The 21,960-nt window shown below is 36.3% G+C and overlaps 2 protein-coding genes and 1 non-coding gene across 5 annotated transcripts in view; all 3 read left to right on the forward strand.

Annotated features, from left to right (window-relative positions):
- The window catches only part of LOC107734770 (PRKCA-binding protein-like), a 4,944-nt gene extending 2,106 nt beyond the window's left edge, over window positions 1–2,838 (forward strand). Inside the window, exons 2-9 of the mRNA XM_016546705.1 lie at window positions 4–39; window positions 297–350; window positions 434–496; window positions 659–792; window positions 900–992; window positions 1,098–1,148; window positions 1,663–1,807; window positions 1,882–2,838. Of these exons, the coding sequence (XP_016402191.1) occupies window positions 4–39; window positions 297–350; window positions 434–496; window positions 659–792; window positions 900–992; window positions 1,098–1,148; window positions 1,663–1,807; window positions 1,882–2,129 (824 nt within the window). The 3' untranslated portion in view covers window positions 2,130–2,838. The remainder of the gene's footprint in view (window positions 1–3; window positions 40–296; window positions 351–433; window positions 497–658; window positions 793–899; window positions 993–1,097; window positions 1,149–1,662; window positions 1,808–1,881) is intronic.
- Window positions 2,839–3,547: 709 nt separating this feature from the next.
- plbd1a (phospholipase B domain containing 1a) lies at window positions 3,548–16,030 on the forward strand. Of its 3 annotated transcripts, none has more exons than XM_016546649.1 (12): window positions 3,548–3,623; window positions 3,776–3,875; window positions 5,859–6,081; window positions 7,496–7,579; window positions 7,674–7,812; window positions 8,613–8,753; window positions 8,829–8,973; window positions 11,231–11,431; window positions 11,777–11,917; window positions 12,027–12,212; window positions 14,392–14,498; window positions 14,574–16,030. In XM_016546649.1, exons 2-12 carry the CDS (start codon window positions 3,812–3,814, stop codon window positions 14,748–14,750), a joined length of 1,608 nt encoding a protein of 535 aa, XP_016402135.1. In that variant the 5' UTR covers window positions 3,548–3,623; window positions 3,776–3,811; the 3' UTR covers window positions 14,751–16,030. The 3 variants fall into 3 exon arrangements, with proteins under 3 accessions (XP_016402135.1, XP_016402139.1, XP_016402144.1); XM_016546653.1 differs by having other exon boundaries at window positions 3,558–3,623; window positions 3,738–3,875; XM_016546658.1 differs by having other exon boundaries at window positions 3,587–3,669.
- trnar-ccu (transfer RNA arginine (anticodon CCU)) lies at window positions 3,554–3,626 on the forward strand. The gene has a single exon. It is a non-coding gene; the product is annotated as a tRNA-Arg (tRNA).
- Window positions 16,031–21,960: the final 5,930 nt, after the last annotated feature.

Consider the following 21,960-nt stretch of genomic DNA (forward strand, 5'->3'; position numbering starts at 1 on the left):
CAGACGCTCTGGGACTCACCAGAGCCATTCTGTGCAACGGTCAGATCATTCCCAGTGTTTCATCACGAATGCATTACAAACACTGGTTTCTGCACATATTAAAGACGCTACAACAAGTGACTGCAGTAGCAGACTCATAAATGCTTTACAATCTAACTTATGAATCATTATTGCACATTGTAGTAATGAGAAAGAGATGTGTTGCATGACAGAATCTTTGTTTGGGAGCAGAGTACTGACAGGTTCATGTGAGGATATAATCACACGTGTCTGTGTCTGTGTCTGTGTGTGTGCAGATGGTCTGGTGAGGAGGCTGGAGGAGCTGGAGAAAACGGCTGAGCTTTATAAAGGTGATTCTTTCATACTGTTACTGCATTAAAACAATGACAGAGAGTTTAATCTGGAAGTAATCTGAGTGTTTGTGTGTGTTTAGGACTGATGGAGCACACGAAGAGACTGTTAAGAGCTTTCTATGAGCTCTCACAGACTCACAGAGGTACAGTAGATGATTCTTTGATCCACGTTCATAATATGATTCATTATAAGCTTCTATAAAGTGTTTCAAAATGTTCATTTTTAGTAGTAACACCAACTGTGACCAAGAAAACACTCTATAAATCATCAGATGTGTGATACAGTGTTTGGTTTTCTCTCTCAGCGTTTGGCGACGTGTTTTCTGTCATCGGCGTCCGTGAGCCGCAGGCCGCCGCCAGCGAAGCCTTCGTGAAGTTTGCTGAAGCTCATCGAAACATGGAGAAGTTCGGCATCCAGCTGCTGAAGACCATCAAACCCGTGAGAGACCAGATCTGAAATGAGTTTACACAGAGACTGAAAGTAGAACAACTAAAAATGCAATGAAAACACTACAGCTTGCTAAATAATGTGCGTTTGTCTGTCAGATGCTGCATGATCTGAACACGTATCTTCACAAAGCCATTCCAGACACCAAGCTCACCATCCGCAAATACCTGGACGTCAAGTTTGAGTACTTGGTATGAGAACAGCAATTAGATTCACTCATCATAGTCTGTTGATATGAGATGTTACATTAACAGAGGGATTTTGAGAACATTTATTGATGCGTGTTTGTGTTTCAGTCGTACTGTCTGAAGGTGAAGGAGATGGATGATGAAGAGTACAGCTGTATCGTGAGTTCACTCACTGTCCGTTCATCATTTACTAATTAACTAACCAATACCAGACTGCTCAAATCTGCTCGAGATCATTTGACTCTTAATATATTGTTACTGTTTAAACCTCCTTAACACATTTACTGATTATAATGAGTGTTTTGGAGGTGGAGGATAGAGTTCAGCGTTGAACTTTGACCCTGATGCAGTCCTTCACACTGATCAGGAATATTTTTTGAAATAAAAAAAAAAACGCTGAGTGACATTAAAATGCATCCTACCATTTTAGATTGAAAATTTAATAAGCATTATTTTTAATCTCCATTTTTGCCATCTGATGCCAAAATGCCTCATTTACAAAAGATACACAAATTTGACTTTATTACTGATAAAAATTTGAAAATAAAAACAAATGCATTTACATTAAGTGAATAAGTGCACCCTAAGATTTTTAGATTTTTGTAATATGTAATTTTATTTATGTATTATTGGTGTTAAATAAAGCGTTAAATAATGTTTGCGTGTGTTTCAGGCGTTGGGCGACCCGTTGTACCGCGTCAGCACCGGTAACTATGAGTACCGCTTGATTCTGCGCTGTCGACAGGAAGCTCGCACACGTTTCGCCAAGATGCGCAAGGACGTTCTGGAGAAAATCGAACTCCTGGACCAGAAACACGGTGAGTTGAGGAGAAATGCAGCAGAATACATGATCTGTTTTATGTCGTTTTAACCCTTTCCATTCCCTCTTCAGTTCAGGACATCGTGTTCCAGCTGCAGCGCTTCGTCTCAGGCATGTCACGCTATTACGACGACTGCTACGGCGTGCTGAAAGAGGCCGATGTGTTTCCCATAGAGGTGGATCTGTCCCGCACCATGATCAACTACAGCGGACAGAGTCTCTCATACGAGGACGAGGAGGAGGAAGAGACGGGCAGAGGAGGAGAGGAAGACGCTCCGCAGGCTGAGAACGGAGCCGAGAAACTCATCGACGACGAGTGAGTGAGCGAGCCAATGAATGAGTGAATTATCAGGTGAAATAATAAAAGAAAGGAATGTGACGGATCGCATTGTCGCTGAAAAAAACTACACATTCTACAGATGAGATGCGTGTGTTCAATGAAAGGTGGTTAATAAATAATATGAATAAAAACATATGTTACATATTTATATATGAAGTTTAATATAATGTTTCTATATTGATAAACTACGCTTTCATTCAAATCACTGATCAGACAGAAACGGAATCACTGGTTGCCATGTTACGTACTTTAGAATAGAATGTTATGTTTGGTTACTATGGTGACAGAATTTAAACTTTTAAACAAACATTCTTTGTTTCAAGTCTTTGCACTCTTTGTTTGAACACATTTCAAATGAACGGGACTGAAGTTGAGTTGTCGGATGTGTTTTTGCACAACTTGTGTGTGTTTTTCTTGCCTTTGAAACACTGGATGAATGTCTTTAAGCTCCAGTGGTCTGAATATTTCACTATTTTGTTGGTGTTTTTTTGTTTGTTTTGGGCGTTTGGGGTTATTTAATTGAATTCAGCTGTGTAACTGTGGTTCATGTATGTCCTAGATCGATTCAAAGGTCTTGAAGGTTAGAAAAACAAAGTTTGATGAAGAAAAACGCTTGTGAAACCTTCTATGTGTGAGTAAACATGTAAATCAAACTTGTTTCATGGGCTTTCTCATTAAACATCTGAGCTTCAGGAATATTTGAGGTGGTTTCCGTCTGCTTTCCTCTGAATGATTCACAGGGAGGTGATGGCAGAAGTTCAGATCTGATGTCTGGCGTTTCAACTGGACTCGACTCATTGAAGTGTCTGAATCGAAGGTTTAATGACTAAAATGTTCAACTTTGAGTTTGGAAACGCACTCATAAGTTACCATTTTTTATCTTTTCAAATAGGTTTTGATGTCTCAATTGCTTTTTACTGATTTTTATAACCCATTAATTATTGGTCATGTTGTTAATGGGTTAAAATGTGTGTAACACCCTTCATGAGCCAAATGAGCTGTAGGTGTATTTGATTATCAGGCTTTGATTCGAGTTTTAAATTTGTGTTAATGTAGTTTATGTATTTAAGTATTCACTATAATAAAACTAAATCTAATTTAGTCCTGCTAATTAAAAACAACTTGTTTTAAGGGGTTAACTAGTTTACTTTTAATTTATCTTATTTAAATTGGGCACCAGTGACTTCTTACAGCATTTTAACTTCCAAAAGAGTTAATTCACACAGTTTATTTTACTAACTAACATAACACGTAATTTATTATAACAAATCAGTGCGTTTAGATTTTATTAGCGACTTCGCTAGTTCGCTTCCGCGTCGAACATCAGCAGCGGTCACGTGATGCCTCACTGGAGTCCGATTGGATGCCTTTATAAGTGTCTCCGCCCCGCCGCTAGTGTCGTCCGCCCCAGTGGCCTAATGGATAAGGCACTGGCCTCCTAAGCCAGGGATTGTGGGTTCGAGTCCCATCTGGGGTGAGTGTTGTTTTTCTTTCTTCAGCGTCTGTCGGTGTTCATTTCAGTGAGTGTCAGTTGCGTCTTATAAACGTAGTTTCTCGTCTGGATTCATTCATGCCGTTTTGGCATCAGGAAGCTCTTTGCTGACGGATTTCACACTTCATTTTCAGTTTCTGTGCTGCATGTGACTGAACATCGACACAAACATGACGAGCAGCGGCTTTTGTGCTTTAATTCTCGCTTGTTTTGCTGCAACAGTGAGAAGCGACAGTAAGTAACCCACTAATTTAACCTTGACTTTCATAAAGCTCGTGTTTCATACAGTGAAGTGAATGTCTTATGTGTTTATATGACCATATGTTCAGTGCAAATCTGCGTCTGCTCTCTTTAAAACACACTGCTTTTGTTTTGCTCATAAGAGTGCGAGTCAAGTGTGTGTTAAGTGAGTTTTAGAGGAATTGACTGACGCTGCAGGTTTGTCTGTTATAGTGATCATGCACAGACTGGAGAAGCACATGATCCTGTGAAACGCAAGCTGAAATCTGATGTGTGACTCAGTTACTTTATGGTTTCTTAACAAAGAGATCAAGTTGCAGGGAAATGTAGTATAATATTATAGTTCAGATTGACTTCTTTCAGCATTTTAACTTCCAAAAGTGTTCATTCACACTGTTACTTTATGGTTACGTAACAAAGAGATCAACAGACTGGAGAAGCACATGATCCTGTGAAATCTGATGTGTGACTCAGTTACTTTATGGTTACTTAACAAAGAGATCAAGTTGCAGGGAAATGTAGTATAATATTATAGTTCAGATTGACTTCTTTCAGCATTTTAACTTCCAAAAGTGTTCATTCACACTGTTACTTTATGGTTACGTAACAAAGAGATCAAGTTGTAATCATACATTATTAAAATCAAAAATTATTTTAGTGTCTGTTAATATTTAATGGATCTGAGCTGACATGAACTAACTTGTATTTTCATTAATGTTAACAAAGATTAATAAAAACTGTAACAAATGTTCGTTAATGTACCTAATGGGACCTTATTTTGCCAATTTATCTAACAAAAACAAAGTTTTTGAGCAGCAAATCTGCATATTATAATGATTTCTGAAGATCATGTGAGACTGGAGTAATGATGCTGAAAATACAGCTTTGATCTCAGAAATAAATTTCATTTTAAAATATATTCAAATAGAAAGCAGTTATTTTAAATAGTAAAAATATTTCACAATATTACTGCTTTTGCTGTACTTTGGATCAAATAAATGCACCGTTTGTCTTTTATTAATATATAAAAAAGATAATTTAAGTTTTAAGGCACATTATCTTTAATTGAAAACTGACTTTTGTGTGTGTGTGTGTGTGTGTTTTATCATTAGCTTTTATTTAAAATGCACTTATTGAATGTAGATTCATTTTCTAAGCTAACAGGGTCTCTGCAAATAAAATAGTAAATGTTGAGTATTAATTTCTCTTCTCACATCCTCAAAAGTTCCTCCTGTGGTTAAAAACGGCATAAAGTGTTTTTAAGGAAGTAGCAGACGCCCACACGAGTCATAATCACAACCTTATTCTGTTGCTTTGTTTTCATGTTAATGTGGTGTGTTTTTAATCCAGAGCTGCTGAAGGCCACGGCGTACTGGGAAATGGGACCTTATTTCGCCAAGTTTGCCAATTTATCTAACAAAAACAAAGTTTTTGAGCAGCAAATCAGCATATTATACTGATTTCTGAAGGATCATGTGACACTGAAGACTGGAGTATGCTGAAAATACAGCTTTGATCTCAGAAATAAATTTCATTTTAAAATATATTCAAATAGAAAGCAGTTATTTTAAATAGTAAAAATATTTCACAATATTACTGCTTTTGCTGTACTTTGGATCAAATAAATGCACCGTTTGTCTTTTATTAATATATAAAAAAGATAATTTAAGTTTTAAGGCACATTATCTTTAATTGAAAACTGACTTTTGTGTGTGTGTGTGTGTGTGTTTTATCATTAGCTTTTATTTAAAATGCACTTATTGAATGTAGATTCATTTTCTAAGCTAACAGGGTCTCTGCAAATAAAATAGTAAATGTTGAGTATTAATTTCTCTTCTCACATCCTCAAAAGTTCCTCCTGTGGTTAAAAACGGCATAAAGTGTTTTTAAGGAAGTAGCAGACGCCCACACGAGTCATAATCACAACCTTATTCTGTTGCTTTGTTTTCATGTTAATGTGGTGTGTTTTTAATCCAGAGCTGCTGAAGGCCACGGCGTACTGGGATTCGACCCACAAGGCCGTTCTGCTGAAGGAGGGTGTTCTGGACCCGCAGGGCGACGCGTACGGTTACTATAACGACACGCTGTCGTCGACGGGATGGGGCGTGCTGGAGATCAGGGCTGGATACGGACAGACGGCGGAGCCGGACGACGTCACCATGTTCACGGCGGGATATCTGGAGGGCTTCCTCACCGCGCCGTGAGTGTCTGTAACACCAGACCGTCTCCATCTCCTCAGACCTTCAACAACCTGATTCATGCAGATGCTGTGAATCCTAGTTTTATTCCCAGATCATTTCCTGCAACATAATTTCCTGTCTCTATGTAAGGTGCACTCATAATGTTCGTTTCTTGCACTAGAAACAGTCATAATTCAGTTTTTCGTGGTCATTGAACACCTTCTTTCTGACCTTACTGTTTAAACAGACTGTTTCTGCTACAATCACATTAAGTCAGTATATGTAAATATATGACTGCTATATGTAAATGAGCCCTCGGGTGATTGGCAAACTTTTTTTTTTTTTTTTGCATGTGAAATGAGTACGAGTGATTGCATTCAGGTTTGGGTTCATGTTTTAGTCATTCATTAACAGGTTTCTCAACCTGCGTTATTATCATTAACTACAACTAAGACAATAAATAAATAAGACAAGAAAATAAATTATTATTTATTCAAATAAAATCTTAAATATGAGATGAAAAGTTGAGATGAAGAATAGAAGTTATGCATTGGCAACTAACTAAACTAAAACTGAAATGAAACCCGAGTAGTAAGTAAAAAATAAATAAATAAGGCTCTACAAATTACTACAAATTAAACTGTGTGTGAAATTCTGACTGTTTTCACAGTATATCAGTACAAGTATTATTTAAAAATATGAATACTGATTTTTTAAATTTTAGTTTATTTGGGCTAAAATGTAGTTTTACAAAGTAATTTTCTTCAGTTTGATTATGTTCTCAAGTGGAGGAAAGTACGAATTAATAATAATGACCTTAAGCACTAAAATGATTGGAAATAAATTAAAACTAAAAGTGAAACTAAAACTATATTTTTACCCATTTCTAAACGAATAAAACTAAAAAAAAAAAAAAAAAATTTAATATAAAAAAATAACTAATAAAAATGACCAAAAAAATCCCGCTAAACTAAAATTAATAAAAGCGATAGACATTTCAAAATACAAAAAAAATTAAGATTAAAATTACTAAAAATTTAATTTAAAATGAAAACGCAAAATATTTAAGAAGTATATAAATAATATTGTATATTTTATATATGATAGTGTAAAATAATCTAGCTATTAGTTATAATGATAATCTAAAATAATATCGTTAGTTTATAAATAATACTAAAACAACACTGTTCTCACAGTATATCAACATATACATTTTTCGATTGTATGATTTGGGTTGACGATTTATTTTAGCTGAAATGTAGTTTTTTTTTTTTTTTTTTTTTTTTTTATAAAATTTTTTTTTTTTTTTTTTTTATTAAAGAATAGAGCAAGCTAGTTTTTTTAGATAAAATGTAGTACTTGTATTTTTTTTTTATATAAGTGAGGAAGTGAGTGATTAATAATAATGGTTGCATGGTGTTTTGTGTGTTTCAGGCAGATTTTCGATCATTACACCAACATGTACCCGCAGCTGATCCAGAATCCCAAAACGCTGGTGGCAGTGAAGCACTTCATGGCGTGAGTGAGGCTCCTCTGTGTGTGTGTGTGTGTGTGTGTGTGTGTGTGTGTGCGTCTGTAAAGGACGTGTTGCTGATTGTGTGTTGTTCTGTAGTAAGCAGGACGAGTGGTCTCGGGCTCAGGTGAAGCGTAACACCAGCGATCCTCTGTGGATTCACACGGGTCTGATTCTGGCGCAGCTGGACGGACTGCAGGCCGGAGTGACCGACTGGGCCAAACAACACGGGAGGACGGTGAGACGAGGCTGAGATACTTCACTGGGAAGATTAGTAAAAAAAACTACTTTAAAAATGACATAAGCGTTTAAAAAGAGTTTGTATTTGATTTATTACTAAGGCTCTGTTTCATGTGTTTGTTCTGTGTCTTAAAAAATGACTTGAACATCTAAAAATACTTTAAGGCTGTATTTCCTTTATTTGTCTTAATTCTTACTTTTTTTTTTGTTTTTATTTGTTTTATTCAGACACTGTTTCCTTTTTGTATCTATTTTTTACTATAAAAATTAGTTAAATGGAGGGATGTAACGATTCACTCAACTCACGATTCGATTCACAAATTATAGTTTTTTTTACAAAATGAGATTTAAGACAAATTATAAATTAAATGTGTCCTTTTATTATTGCTTGGACTGCACATTTCTTTGTGGAATTGAAATATAACTATAATAATATAGCACTTGTATATTATTGCTCTTTTGTTAGTTTTGATTGCTTCTATTGTCCTCATTTGTAAGTCGCTTTGGATAAAAGCATCTGCTAAATGACAAAATTTAAATAGAATGTAAATGTAAATAACAAAACTAAATTGAAATTTTAAAACAAGCCCCAAATCAAATAAACCGGCTCGCGGTTAATCATTACATCACTAATTAAATGTTTTATTAAGGATCTATTTCTTAAATTTTTCCTATTTCTTTCTTTAAAAATGATGCAAACATTTAAACATCTTTTCAAATAAATCTGAGGTTTATTTAGCCGAAGGTTTATTAGTACTAGTCAGTGTGTGTTTGTTTCACACTCGTCTCTCTCTGTAGCCTCTGTCCCAGTTTGCCGTTCAGTTCCTGAATGCGGTCGGTGATCTGCTGGATCTGATCCCGGCGCTGGTTACCGGCGGGAAGCCTGGCTTTAGTCAGTATAAAGCTCCTCCGATGGGCCACTGCTCTGCACTCATAAAGGTACCAAACGTCCGTCAGAAATGACGTCAGACATCAGCTGATGTGATGGTTTCTCTCATCTGCCGTGTGTTTCAGATGTTGCCGGGCTTTGAGAACCTGTTGTTCGCTCACTCCAGCTGGTACACGTACGCCGCCACCATGCGCATCTACAAACACTGGGACTTCAGACTGAACGAACCGCATACGGCCACCGGAAAACTCTCCTTCAGCAGCTACCCTGGTACACTCACTCACTCATTTCTTACTTTCAAAATTAAACATCTGAGAAGTTTGATTTATTTTATTAAGATTCTATTTCCTTTATTTTTCTTGTTTATAACTTGATTTAAATGACTTGAACATCTAAAAAGAGATTGTATTGGCACCCTGGTAAACACACTCGATCACACATTCATTCACTCACTCACACTCATTCATTCACTCACTCGTTGATTTACTCATTCTTCACACATTCATTCACTCATTTTATTCACTCATACATTTATTCATTTACTGATTGATTTATTCACTCACTCACTAATTCATTCACTCATTCATTTGCTCATTTTCTCACTCACTCATTTCCTCACTCATTCAGTCACACACATTCATTTACTGATTCATTTGCTCACTCACTAATTAATTCACTCATTCATTTGCTCTTTTCTCACTCACTAATTTCCTCACTCATTCACTCATTCAGTCACACACATTCATTTACTGATTCATTTGCTCACTCACTAATTCATTCACACATTCATTTGCTCATTTTCTCACTCATTCACTCTCACTCATTATTCACTCATTCAGTCACACACATTCATTTACTGATTCATTTGCTCACTCACTAATTCATTCACTCATTCATTTGCTCATTTCCTCACTCATTCACTCTCACTCATTATTCACTCATTTATTCACTCATACATTTATTCATTTACTGATTGATTTATTCACTCACTCACTAATTCATTCACTCATTCATTTGCTCATTTTCTCACTCACTCATTTCCTCACTCATTCAGTCACACACATTCATTTACTGATTCATTTGCTCACTCACTAATTAATTCACTCATTCATTTGCTCTTTTCTCACTCACTAATTTCCTCACTCACTCATTCAGTCACACACATTCATTTGCTCACTCACTAATTTATTCACTCATTCATTTGCTCATTTTCTCACTCACTAATTTCCTCACTCATTCACTCACTCATTATTCACTCATTCAGTCACACACATTCATTTACTGATTCATTTTCTCACTCACTAATTTCCTCACTCATTCACTCTCACTCATTCAGTCACACACATTCATTTGCTCACTCACTAATTTATTCACTCATTCATTTGCTCATTTTCTCACTCACTAATTTCCTCACTCATTCACTCACTCATTATTCACTCATTCAGTCACACACATTCATTTACTGATTCATTTGCTCACTCACTAATTCATTCACTCATTCATTTGCTCGCTCATTCATTAATTCACTAATTTCTTCACTCATTCATTCACTCACTCATCTGACTCATTCATTCACTCATTGATTTACTCCATATATTCATTCGTTCTCTCACTCATTCATTCACTCACACACATTCACTCATTTTTTTCACTCATACATTTATTCATTTACACATTCACTCATTCATTTACAGATTCATTTATTCACTCACTAATCCATTCAGTCACTCATTTTCTCATTCACTCATTGATTTACTCCATTCATTCATTCATTCATTCTTGTCCTTCGGATGAGACGTTAAACCGAGGTCCTGACTCTCTGTGGTCATTAAAAATCCCAGGATGTCTTTCGAAAAGAGTAGAGGTGTGACCTCGGCATCCTGGCCAAATTTGCCCATTGGCCTCTGATCATCATGGCCTCCTAACAATCCCCATATCTGCTGATTGGCTTTATCACTCTCTCCTCTCCACCAATAAGCTGGTGTGTGGTGGGTGTTCTGGCGCACTATGGCTGCCGTCGCATCATCCAGGTGGATGCTGCACACTGGTGGTGGATGAGGAGATACCCCCTGACAATGTAAAGCGCTTTGAGTGCCTAGAAAAGCGCTATATAAAAATGTAACAAATTATTATTATTCATATTCACTCATTCATTTATTGATTCATTTATTCACTCACTCATTCACTAATTTCCTCACTCACTCATTCACCCACTCGCTCACTCATTCGTCACTCACTCCTTCATTCACTCACTCCTTTATTCAATCACTTACTCCATTCACTTATTCACTAAATCATTCATTTATTGATTCATTTATTCAGTCACTCTCTCATTCACTCACTCATTTCACTCCTTTTTATATTATCTGTAATGTACTGTTTTTAAAGTTGCAGGGCAGTATATACTGTTTAGTATAGTAGTGTTATATTGTATTTGTTTATAATAGTATTTTTCGAGTAGCAGGCAGGATATAGTGTGTGGTTTGTGCAGTATGTGAATGGCTGATGTCTGTGAATGTGTGTTCAGGGTTTCTGGTGTCTCTGGATGATTTCTATCTGCTGGGCAGCAGTTTAATGATGACTCAGACCACCAATAACGTCTTCAACACCTCGCTGTACTCCTACATCACTCATGCCAGTCTGTTCTCCTGGCAGAGGGTTCGACTGGCACACGCACTGGCAAGCACTGGAGAGCAGTGGGCCAAAACCTTCTCCAGATACAACTCTGGTCAGAAATCACATTCACTCACTTGCAGTTACTAATAAAGTTACTGATCAGCTGATGTTTTGATGATCTTACTTAAGATGTATCTTGATTATTTTTTTAAGGTCTTTGTTATACTATTCATTTAGATACATGGATATGATCCCTTTTAAATGTTGTCTCCTGCTCATTGTGTTACTGTTTGTACAGCACTATGGTCAACGTTGTGGTTTTATTCAGTGCTTTAGAAATACATTTGAATTTGAATGTTTTATTTACTCTGTTTTTGGTTTTTGTGAGTGTTCTGTCTGGACTGTGTTTGCTCTGTCATGAGGGTTTCTCTGATCCTGTGCTGAATCTGTCCGTCAGGGACGTATAATAACCAGTACATGGTTGTGGACGTGAGTAAAGTGAATCTGGGCAGCAGTCTGGAGGACGGAGCGCTGACTGTGGTGGAGCAGATCCCGGGACTGGTGGAGTATTCAGACCAGACGCAGACGCTGCGCAGAGGTCCGACCAAAATACACTTCATGCTGAACATTTCAGTTCTTTTGACTTTAGGTTATACTGAAACTGATGTTGTGCATCTGTTGCTATAATAAATGTGTTTCTTCTGCAGGTTACTGGCCGTCCTACAATGTGACCTTCCACCGTAAGGTCTACGATCTGAGCGGATACGAGCAGATGTGGAAGGAGCATGGCAAGGATTTCTCCTACGACCTTTGCCCTCGCGCCAAGATCTTCCGCCGCGACCAGTCGTCTGTCAGCGACCTGAACTCCCTCAAACACATCATGAGATACAACAGTAACGACTCACAACATTTACTAACTCCTGATGATGTCAATAATAAAACGGTAAAACGGTATCGGTATTTATCGACGGTATACCATCATCGAAGACGATAGAAAAATGTTCAATATATTGCACGATAGCTTCAAGCTTTTTTCATTGAAAGGCACGTGTTTTGGGTGAAAAACAAAGCCAACCGAACACACAAACACATGCTGAAATGAGTGTCGTGCCTGCCTGTGATGAGGAGACTGGGAATCAAAAAAAACAATATTAGTCAAATTTAAAATAAAAATTTGCATTTGAATGCAAAAACGGTGTATTTGAATATTAGGCGTGCGTCGGGGAACTTATCAGCGGTGCACGAGATGCGGTGATTATGTAAGTGTCGTTGTTGTGTTTTAATGGGGTTTTTTTTGTCTATCCAGTTAAACCCACAAGCTGCGTCGCTGCTGCATTTTTCATTCAAAATATGAGCGAAATATAGAAGCTCAATGCGGAGAAGATATTGCTTAGGTTAAAACCCAAACCAAGCCATTCACACGGAACACATATTCGGCGCATTCTTGAGGTGCACAACTTGACTGTTGTACTCATGTCTCGAAAAAGAGGTTCAAATATTTAGAAAACACGTCTGGAGAATTTGTGGGGGGTTTATTCCATTCCACTGCGTCTCATATATTTTTAAATGCAATCGTGTGATCGGCACTTTGGCTATTTGTATTAAGCTATGCACAAATACATGATGCTGTTTTGTTCATAACTGTTTATGCAATTTATAAAATTCAATTTGATTTATAAATATTAGTTTAGACGGTTTTCACTTTTTTTATAGACAATCGTTATTTCATTACATTGAATAAACAGTTTAACGAGGTGCATTATTTTGCTCATTGCACCCTCCTGTGACCTCAGGAGACAGGCAAATGTTTCTTTAACACTTATTTAATCTGCATATAAAATATAGGGAAGGAGATATTTGGTAAAATTGTATTTTGTGTTTGATTGTTAAAACTAAAATATTCTCTTGTTTGTCTTAATAAATTTGGTTAAATTAAAAATGCAGTGGTTAAATTTAAACTTTTTTTCTACTGCTCTTTGTTTAAGAGGTTATAAAAACAAATGTCAATAATTATCAATACCGAATGATAAGAAACATTATATCGTGATAGATTTTTTTAGCTAGATTGTTTTTTTTTTTTTTATGTATCATTTTGATTTAGTTTTGAGTTATTGTAGTACTTCAAGTTAAACTAAATGAAAGTTAGAATGTTGCAAGCTTAAGTAAAAGTGTGTTTGTTTGTTTGTTTTTTTAGTGTTTTGGGAATTTTTAATGTCTATGTATTTATGTCTATAATTGTTGTGTATATAGTTTTTTTTTAGTTTGTTATTTTATGAGAAATGTTGCATTGGCAATTAGCTGAAATAAAATTAGATCAAATTATTTTTATATTTTATTTCAGTTCATGTTTATTTTATTTCAAGTAACTAAAACCATTTAAAAAAACATGTTTTAATTCTAGTACTTTATTGTTCATTTACAGTAAAATACTAAAATTAAAACATAATAGCTTATTTGAGTTTGACTGAAGTTTAATTAGACATAAATAAAACTAATTAAACATTGTTTGTAGTTTTGGATAGCGATAATATCCCTGGTCATATCTACAATCAATCAAATATTTTATTTCTAGTATATCATTGTTCACTTATGATGGTTAAATAAATAAAATACTACAGTTAAAACACTATAGCTTATTAAAGATAATTTAACGCATAAAATTATAAGTTTTTATTTTATTTCAGCTAACATTTCATTTATTTCAAGTGAATAAAATGTTTTTTTTTTATATTTTTAGGTGTTGTTAACAATAATGTCTATAGTCATATCTACAAAAAAGACAAATAGAATTAAAATAAGCTACTATACTACTTTATTGTTAACTTATGATGGTAAAATAAGCAAATAAAATACTACAATTAAAATATAATGGCTTATTTCAGTTTCCATAGAAATCAATAAAATAAATAGGACATAAAAAATATAGTTACTACATTTTGGTTTATTTAGCCTTTAAATATCACCGAGTAAAAGCCATTGCTACATTATAATGAGGCACATGTTTGCGTAATGAGCTCGGGACCTGTCAGTCACTGTCTCCTCCTGTCAATCATAATGTCAATCTGTCCTCAGATTATAAGAGCGACCCGTACTCGCAGGGCGACCCGTGTAAGTCCATCTGCTGTCGCAACGATCTGCGGGAGCATCAAGCCAGTCCCGGAGGATGTTACGACACCAAGGTCAGCTGACCGCCTCTCATTAACCAATCAGATTGAGTCTTCTGCGCTCCTGACGCTCTGCTGTCCTCCGGTCAGGTGACGGATCTGCACATGGCTCAGAAGTTCGTGGCGGAGGCGGTAAACGGCCCGACCACAGACGGAGGGCTTCCCGTCTTCTCCTGGGGGCCGTTCAACAGCACGTCCCATCAGGGTCTTCCTCCGAAATACAACTTCAGCTTCGTCCTGATGCAGCCGCAGCTCTTCCACCCCTGAGGATCATGGGATTTCACATCCGGCCTGCTTTTGAACTGATTCTCTGTCCGCCGTCTGACGCTGAAACCAATCTGAACCTTTGAGTCTGTCGAATCGCTGTTTATTTTGAGCCATGAAATCCACACTAAACTCTACAGCTGCCAATCAGTCCAGCACTGTTTACATCTCTCTTGATTGATAGATTGAGTAAATCGTATTGCTTTAATGCTCGTTTCCACTACACAAGATCAAAAAAACAACATGCCTTGGTAAATCATAATTGATGCAAATAATAAATGACATAACTTGAAATTATGATATACAGTTTATGATATAAACTGAAATTGAGATACTAAGTCATATTTATGAGATAAAAAGTCTAACGTACAACATGCTAAATCATAATTGTGAGGTAAAAAGGCTAAATTATGACATACTAGGTCGAAATTGACAAATGACTTTTTGTCAATGTTGACTTTTCATCTCAAATATAACTTATAATTTCGACTTGAACTTCATAAATATGACTTGCATCTTTTTTTTTTCTCGACCCTTCACCTTATAAATGTTACTTCATAATTTTGACTTTTCATCTCATGAATGACTTCGAATGTTAAGATTTTGACTTCTGTAATAATTATGATTTACCGAAGCATGACTTTTTTTGTCATATGTGGCAGAAATGGGTTTCCATATCTTACATGCTTAAAGTGAGGACGTCAGCATTTTACATCTAGTCAAAGATCCAAATGAACGACACAAACAGAAAAGCAAAGTTTCTAATGTAAATGTTGGGACGTTTCTTACATTTTCAGATCTCTCCTCTCAGGGAAGGTGACTCCGAAGTGCCTTGTCTTTTATCTTCAGCTCTGAATGTCTGTGAGCATCTGTCAATCAGGATGTTTGTAATCTGTGCCGCATGTGATTTTCTCTTTTGATTCAACCAATGAATGAATGAACACAAGCTTCACTTCTCAGTCTTGAGTGTTTTTGCTGGACACAGGTTCACTAATTCAGTCAGCTATTCTGCACTTGTGCTCGACTGAAGCGTTTGATCGGTACAATTTTACTACAGTAATGTTTGACCAAAGGAACTCCGATAGCACAAATATCGAAGCTAATCTCAAAATTAAATCAGAATATTTATTGTAAAAAAAATTCTGTAACAGCTGCCAAAAACTCCACTGTGATTTGTGATATATCTTCAAGGGGGGGGGGGTTGTTAATAATTGACAAACTTGCAATTGTTGAGTTAAATTGAGTTATAAAGTCCAAACAAGGAGAATTAAACTTGCATTTGCTATTGATAAAATAGGTAAATGTTTAAATAGTTGGTTATTTCATGCTGTAACTGTAGGACTAATACAATATGCTATAAACAATAAATATTTGACTAAAACTTGTCTATTAATACCTGTTTGCATGAACTTTGAATTTTTTTTTAACTGTTGCCCCGCCCTCTTACTACTTAAAGGGGTCATATGATGCTATTTTAAAGATCATTATTTGGTGTATTTGGTGTAACAGAATATGTTGACATGCTTTAATGTTCAAAAAACCCTTTAAATTCCTTTCTATGTATGTGTCGTGCTGGAAAAACACCGTGTACCACAGTTTGCTTTGCCGTAAACAGTTTGCCAGAATAAATGCACGAGTTACTAAAGTTACTGACGGCAAGGAGAGTGAGAGAGAGAATATTCCCTCATATACATCTTGATTTTTTTTATCAGTTTTAGCTTAAATCTTGTTTTGTCTTACTTTTACTTTTATCATTGTAAGTCGCGGCCGGCTGGTTGAGAACCGCTGTATTATTTCTCCAACTGTTGACGTTGTTTCCTCTTTCTCTCCATTTCTGTTCTCTCTCTCTCTCGAATTTCTCTTTCCTCACAAATGAACTGAAATGCTGAAATCATTATTCTTCTCAGCCGTGATGGAGATCAGATCATCTGCTCCTGGTTTCTTATGAATTATTGAAACGATATCAGTGAGTAGAATGTATTTTGTCTATCAATGCAAGCTCACAGCAGTTTCATTTTCACGTTTCATTTTTGCACTTAAACATTATTCTGCATTAAATCATACGGTTTCAGTTTTGGTTTTTAAACATTTAGGTCTGATTATGGCGTTCATGTGTTTTAAAGGCTGATTTAAAGACAGTTTTACAGTTGTTTTCTTTCTTTCAGTTTTACACACTGAAGGACTTCAGAGTAGAATCAATATTCATCTTCATGTTGTTTGTATAAGGCTTTCTTCCGTAGAACAGAATTTTTTTTTTTTTTTGGTCTATACAATGAAAGTCAATGTGGTCCAAAGTTGTTTATACAGCAACATGCTTTTACATTAAGTATCATTTATAGCAAAACATGCACAAACACAATTTACAATCATGAAAACAGTAATGTATTTAGTATGTCATAATTTTAACTTTTTTCATAATTGACATTGTCGAATTTGACTTTTGCAATTTTTCTCATAATTATGACATTTTATGCCTATTTCAACTTTTTATCTCATAATTACAACTAATCTCATACAGTAATTATGATTTACCACAGCATGATTTTTCCCCAACCCCACACAACAATCAAAGCATCTGACAGACCGAAATGTTCTGACTTTGAAATGCTAAATCAACAGATGTGGTGTTTTAGATGAAGACAGTCAACATGTGGTTAGTTAGAGGATGATGTTGATAGTTAATGTGATTATCTTGTGAGAACTAACTTTCTGTGCACTAAAAATCACCAAAAGTGCCGACAGTGAGAAACGATCCTGCAGATTCATCAGACACTTGATCTGATGAATCACATTCAGACAATTAAACAGATGCTTTTTTTTAGAACCACTGATTCTATTTGGTTTGTTATCTGTTTAATAAAGTAGTGCAGATAACAATGTGTGGTTAAAAATAAAGTTCCGTTTCCTTCTGCTCGGCTGTTTCACTCTTTGTCTCTCTAGAGATTCGATCAGTGATTCATTCTCTCCGATATCACGAATGAAGAAGTGATCTCTCCATCCCTGCCTTTACTCTCATCAGTTTTATCAGTAGTGATGGAGAGGAGAGCGTGCGCTCTTGGTTCTCAGTGGGACTCTCTGCTCAAGCTTTGCATCTCCCACAAATCCCTGGGATTGACGCCATCAGGTGAGTGTCGCATGAGCAGATCTGCTGGATCAGCGCAAGATGGTGTGTTTTATGTCAAGTTGGATGCTTTCGTTGCTCTAGCGGTTCCTCCGCCGGTGCTGAGCACCAGAGGTCCGGATGAGTCCTGGTCCACCATCAGCCCTAGCGTGTGGATCTGTGTCGGGCTGGTTGCGAGCGGGTCGGTTCTGGTTCTGCTGCTTTGGTTCATCATCTACAGACAGCACAGCGGGACCTCGCAGCTCACAGGTAAAATGGACTTTCCAGTGATTATGGCACGAGACTATATAACTATAACTCACTTTCCAGCTGTTAAACAATAAAAACACTGACAGCCAATCAGGATCCACTTGACTTTAAAGAGCTCCTTCACTTCTGGAGTTGCAATTATGAGTTTGTCGGGTTTAAATGCAGGTTGTCGGAAAGAATATGAATAATGGAGGTTAATTCGTGTCTATTTCTTGGGGAAATCTTACTAAAGTCTAAACACAGGCTAGAAGATGTTAAGTCAATATCTAGATAGCTTGCTGACAATTTCAATAATTCCGCTGTGTAAAATACAGTTATTTATATATGTAAATATACGACTGTAACTGCAAGAGAAATCAATGAAGATGTTGTGGGAAGACTAATAACTTAAAGGGTTCACCCAAAAATGAAAATTCTGTCATTAATTACACACCCTCATGTGTTTCAAACCCGTAAGACATTTGTTCAAGCCACGCGGATATGTTGTTTTCATTCAAATCAAAGCGCAAACAGGAAACATATCTCGTAGTGATATGAAGCAGCTGACACAGAATAGCATAGCCTGCTCTTTACGTCCAGCTGATATTCTCCAAAATGTCACCAAGGTGACGCGGAGGAGACGAATTGTTGAATAAAGTCGTTATTTTTCTTTTCTTTTGCGCACAAATAGTATTAGCTTCGTATAATTACGGTTGAACCACTGATGTCACATGGATTATTTTACCGATGTCATTACTACGTTTCTGGACCTGGGAACATTTCAGTTGTGTTGCTGTCTATGCAGGGTCAGACAGCTCTCAAATTCCATCAGAAATATCTTAATTTGTGTTCAGAAGATGAACGAAGGTCTTACGGGTTTGAAACGACACTAGGGTGAGTAATTAATGACAGAATTAGCATTTTTGGGTGAACTATTCCTTTAACAGGCTTGAGAGGCCATTCATGTCCAATTTCCGATTAGAAAACTCGTATTTACAATAATTCCGATAGCAGGTGAAGGCAGTCGAAGAATAAACATACCGTTATTGTGCGTTAGTGTGCATGCTAATATAGTTAACTGAATTTAAATGTAGCTAGTGAACCCGTTTTTGTAGGACAGTGGAATTAAAACGAACGGGTAAAATCGCTTATTTTAAATTGACACAGCGTTCTTAACCCTCTGATGCATCGTGGTCACTACAGTGGACAGATATTTGGAAGCCATTTTGAACCATTTAAGATGTAGCATCATGTCCCAACCACCAACTGGCGAACCCCCAAAGTGTTGTCTACGCTTCCATTTAATTGTTGTCTTTTTATCTATTTTTTTTTTGTTTTGAGATATTGCATAATATATTCAAAATGGCGGCAGGAAAAGGGGATGCACCATGTACCTCGGCAATAAGTGTTAAATAATTTTATTCTCAGAAAACCAGACAGGTACAAAAAATATTTTTCAGTTAAATAGGATGTCAGAAATAGATTCATCCAGATTTTAACAATATTTTTCTTGTACATTTTTTTCTGTGACAGAAAATATATCTGTCCACTACAGTGGACGTCATGCACCAAAGGGTATAATTCTGCCTATGGGCCTATATATATAGGTTCTGCTTTATTTTGTGTTTTATTAAAATTATGATATAATTTACACTTGAATGGTTTTATTGAACAGAAATATTAAATAGTCTTCAGATTTTATCATTTATTTCAATGCTTACAGTCTATATTTATTTATTAGGTAATATAAAACATTTTTGGGTGAACTATTCCTTTAACAGGCTTGAGAGGCCATTCATGTCCAATTTCCGATTAGAAAACTCGTATTTACAATAATTCCGATAGCAGGTGAAGGCAGTCGAAGAATAAACATACCGTTATTGTGCGTTAGTGTGCATGCTAATATAGTTAACTGAATTTAAATGTAGCTAGTGAACCCGTTTTTGTAGGACAGTGGAATTAAAACGAACGGGTAAAATCGCTTATTTTAAATTGACACAGCGTTCTTAACCCTCTGATGCATCGTGGTCACTACAGTGGACAGCTATTTGGAAGCCATTTTGAACCATTTAAGATGTAGCATCATGTCCCAACCACCAACTGGCGAACCCCCAAAGTGTTGTCTACCCTTCCATTTAATTGTTGTCTTTTTATCTATTTTTTTTTTGTTTTGAGATATTGCATAATATATTCAAAATGGCGGCAGGAAAAGGGGATGCACCATGTACCTCGGCAATAAGTGTTAAATAATTTTATTCTCAGAAAACCAGACAGGTACAAAAAATATTTTTCAGTTAAATAGGATGTCAGAAATAGATTCATCCAGATTTTAACAATTTTTCTTGTACACTTTCTTCTGTGACAGAAAATATACCTGTCCACTACAGTAGACGTCATGCACCAAAGGGTATAATTCTGCCTATGAGCCTAGATATAGGTTCTGCATTATTTTGTGTTTTATTAAAATTATGATATAATTTACACTTGAATGGTTTTATTGAACAGAAAAATTAAATAGTCTTCAGATTTTATCAGTTATTTCAATGCTTACAGTCTATATTTATTTATTAGGTAATATAAAATGTAGGCATGTATACTGTATGAGTGCAGATATATGTGTGCATGATTGTGTTCGAGTGTGTGGTGGGAGGGTGTGTGTGCTTGTGTGTGTTTGTATTTGTGCTCACATGTGTATGAATATCCCCCCCACCCCCGGCCCATACAATCACACTCTTCCCTATTGTTTGTTACACTTCACATTTCTGTGCCATCATGACATAGCTTTTTATAGTTGTTATTGAATGTTCTTATGTGTATTCAAACCATTTTCACGTAGCAAATATTTTAAAAACTTGTTTTTTTAAGACCACACATTTAGTTCTATTGATTCACTTTTTATACCTTTGATGCATGGTGTCCACTACAGTGGACATATATGTAACTCCCTCAAAATATATTATATTGACAAAAAACATTTTTGGGCATGATTTTTCACTTGTTTAAAAGTAAAAACAAACATGTAAAAAAAATATTACTTTGTGATTTAATAATTCATGCATCAGAGGGTTAAAACGTCGTGGCGCTCACGCTAGATGCTAGCACAACGGTCAAAGACATTCGTCTAGCACACGTTTATGTAGAAAAAAATCGAAGGAAAGGCAGCGCGGTGGAATGCAAAACGCATTCTGTGTGAACGGCCATAGAGGTTTAATGAGTTTCTAACCAACGAAACCTCACACACACACTTTAGTGAGTTTCTGTTCCTCGTTGGGGTCAGGAGAGTGGCGAGGGGTCTTCAGGGACGGTCCCATGTCTCATGTCTCCTTTCCACACACACACACATGCATCCGTTACCTCAGGACGCAGAACGCAGATCTTAAACCAGCGGAAAACCCACCGACACTCCTGTGTGCTAAATTTAACCCCTGAGGTTTCAGACTTAAGCAAGAGATCAGTAAGTTTAGCGTTTATTGCTGTTCAGCCCCCGTACGTGATTGTGATGATTCAGTGGTGTTATGTGGTCAAATTTGTGACTCACAAATGTAGGCTATAACTGAATTTCGTCTTTGAATCACGCTGCTGAAAAATAAACAGCTAGCTGGTTTTAAGATGCTGGTTTTAGCTGGTCTGACCAGCTAAAGAAGTGGCCAAAACCCCTCTAAAACCAGCCAACCAGCTTCCCCGATAGCACACGTACATCACGGAGAAGTCTATTTGACATCTGCATCTGCTAGACTATTTTTTAGAGTGTTTGCTCATCTGCAATACGTCTACAGGACGTTTCCTATCGGATGTCAAACAGACGTTTAGAAGATGTCTTTAAGATGTTTATGATTTAGAATTAATGTAAAACTGACATCTTAA

This window comes from Sinocyclocheilus rhinocerous, unplaced genomic scaffold (genome assembly GCF_001515625.1).
Source record: "Sinocyclocheilus rhinocerous isolate Xijiao unplaced genomic scaffold, SAMN03320098_v1.1 scaffold8065, whole genome shotgun sequence".
Taxonomy (NCBI): Eukaryota; Metazoa; Chordata; class Actinopteri; order Cypriniformes; family Cyprinidae; genus Sinocyclocheilus; species Sinocyclocheilus rhinocerous.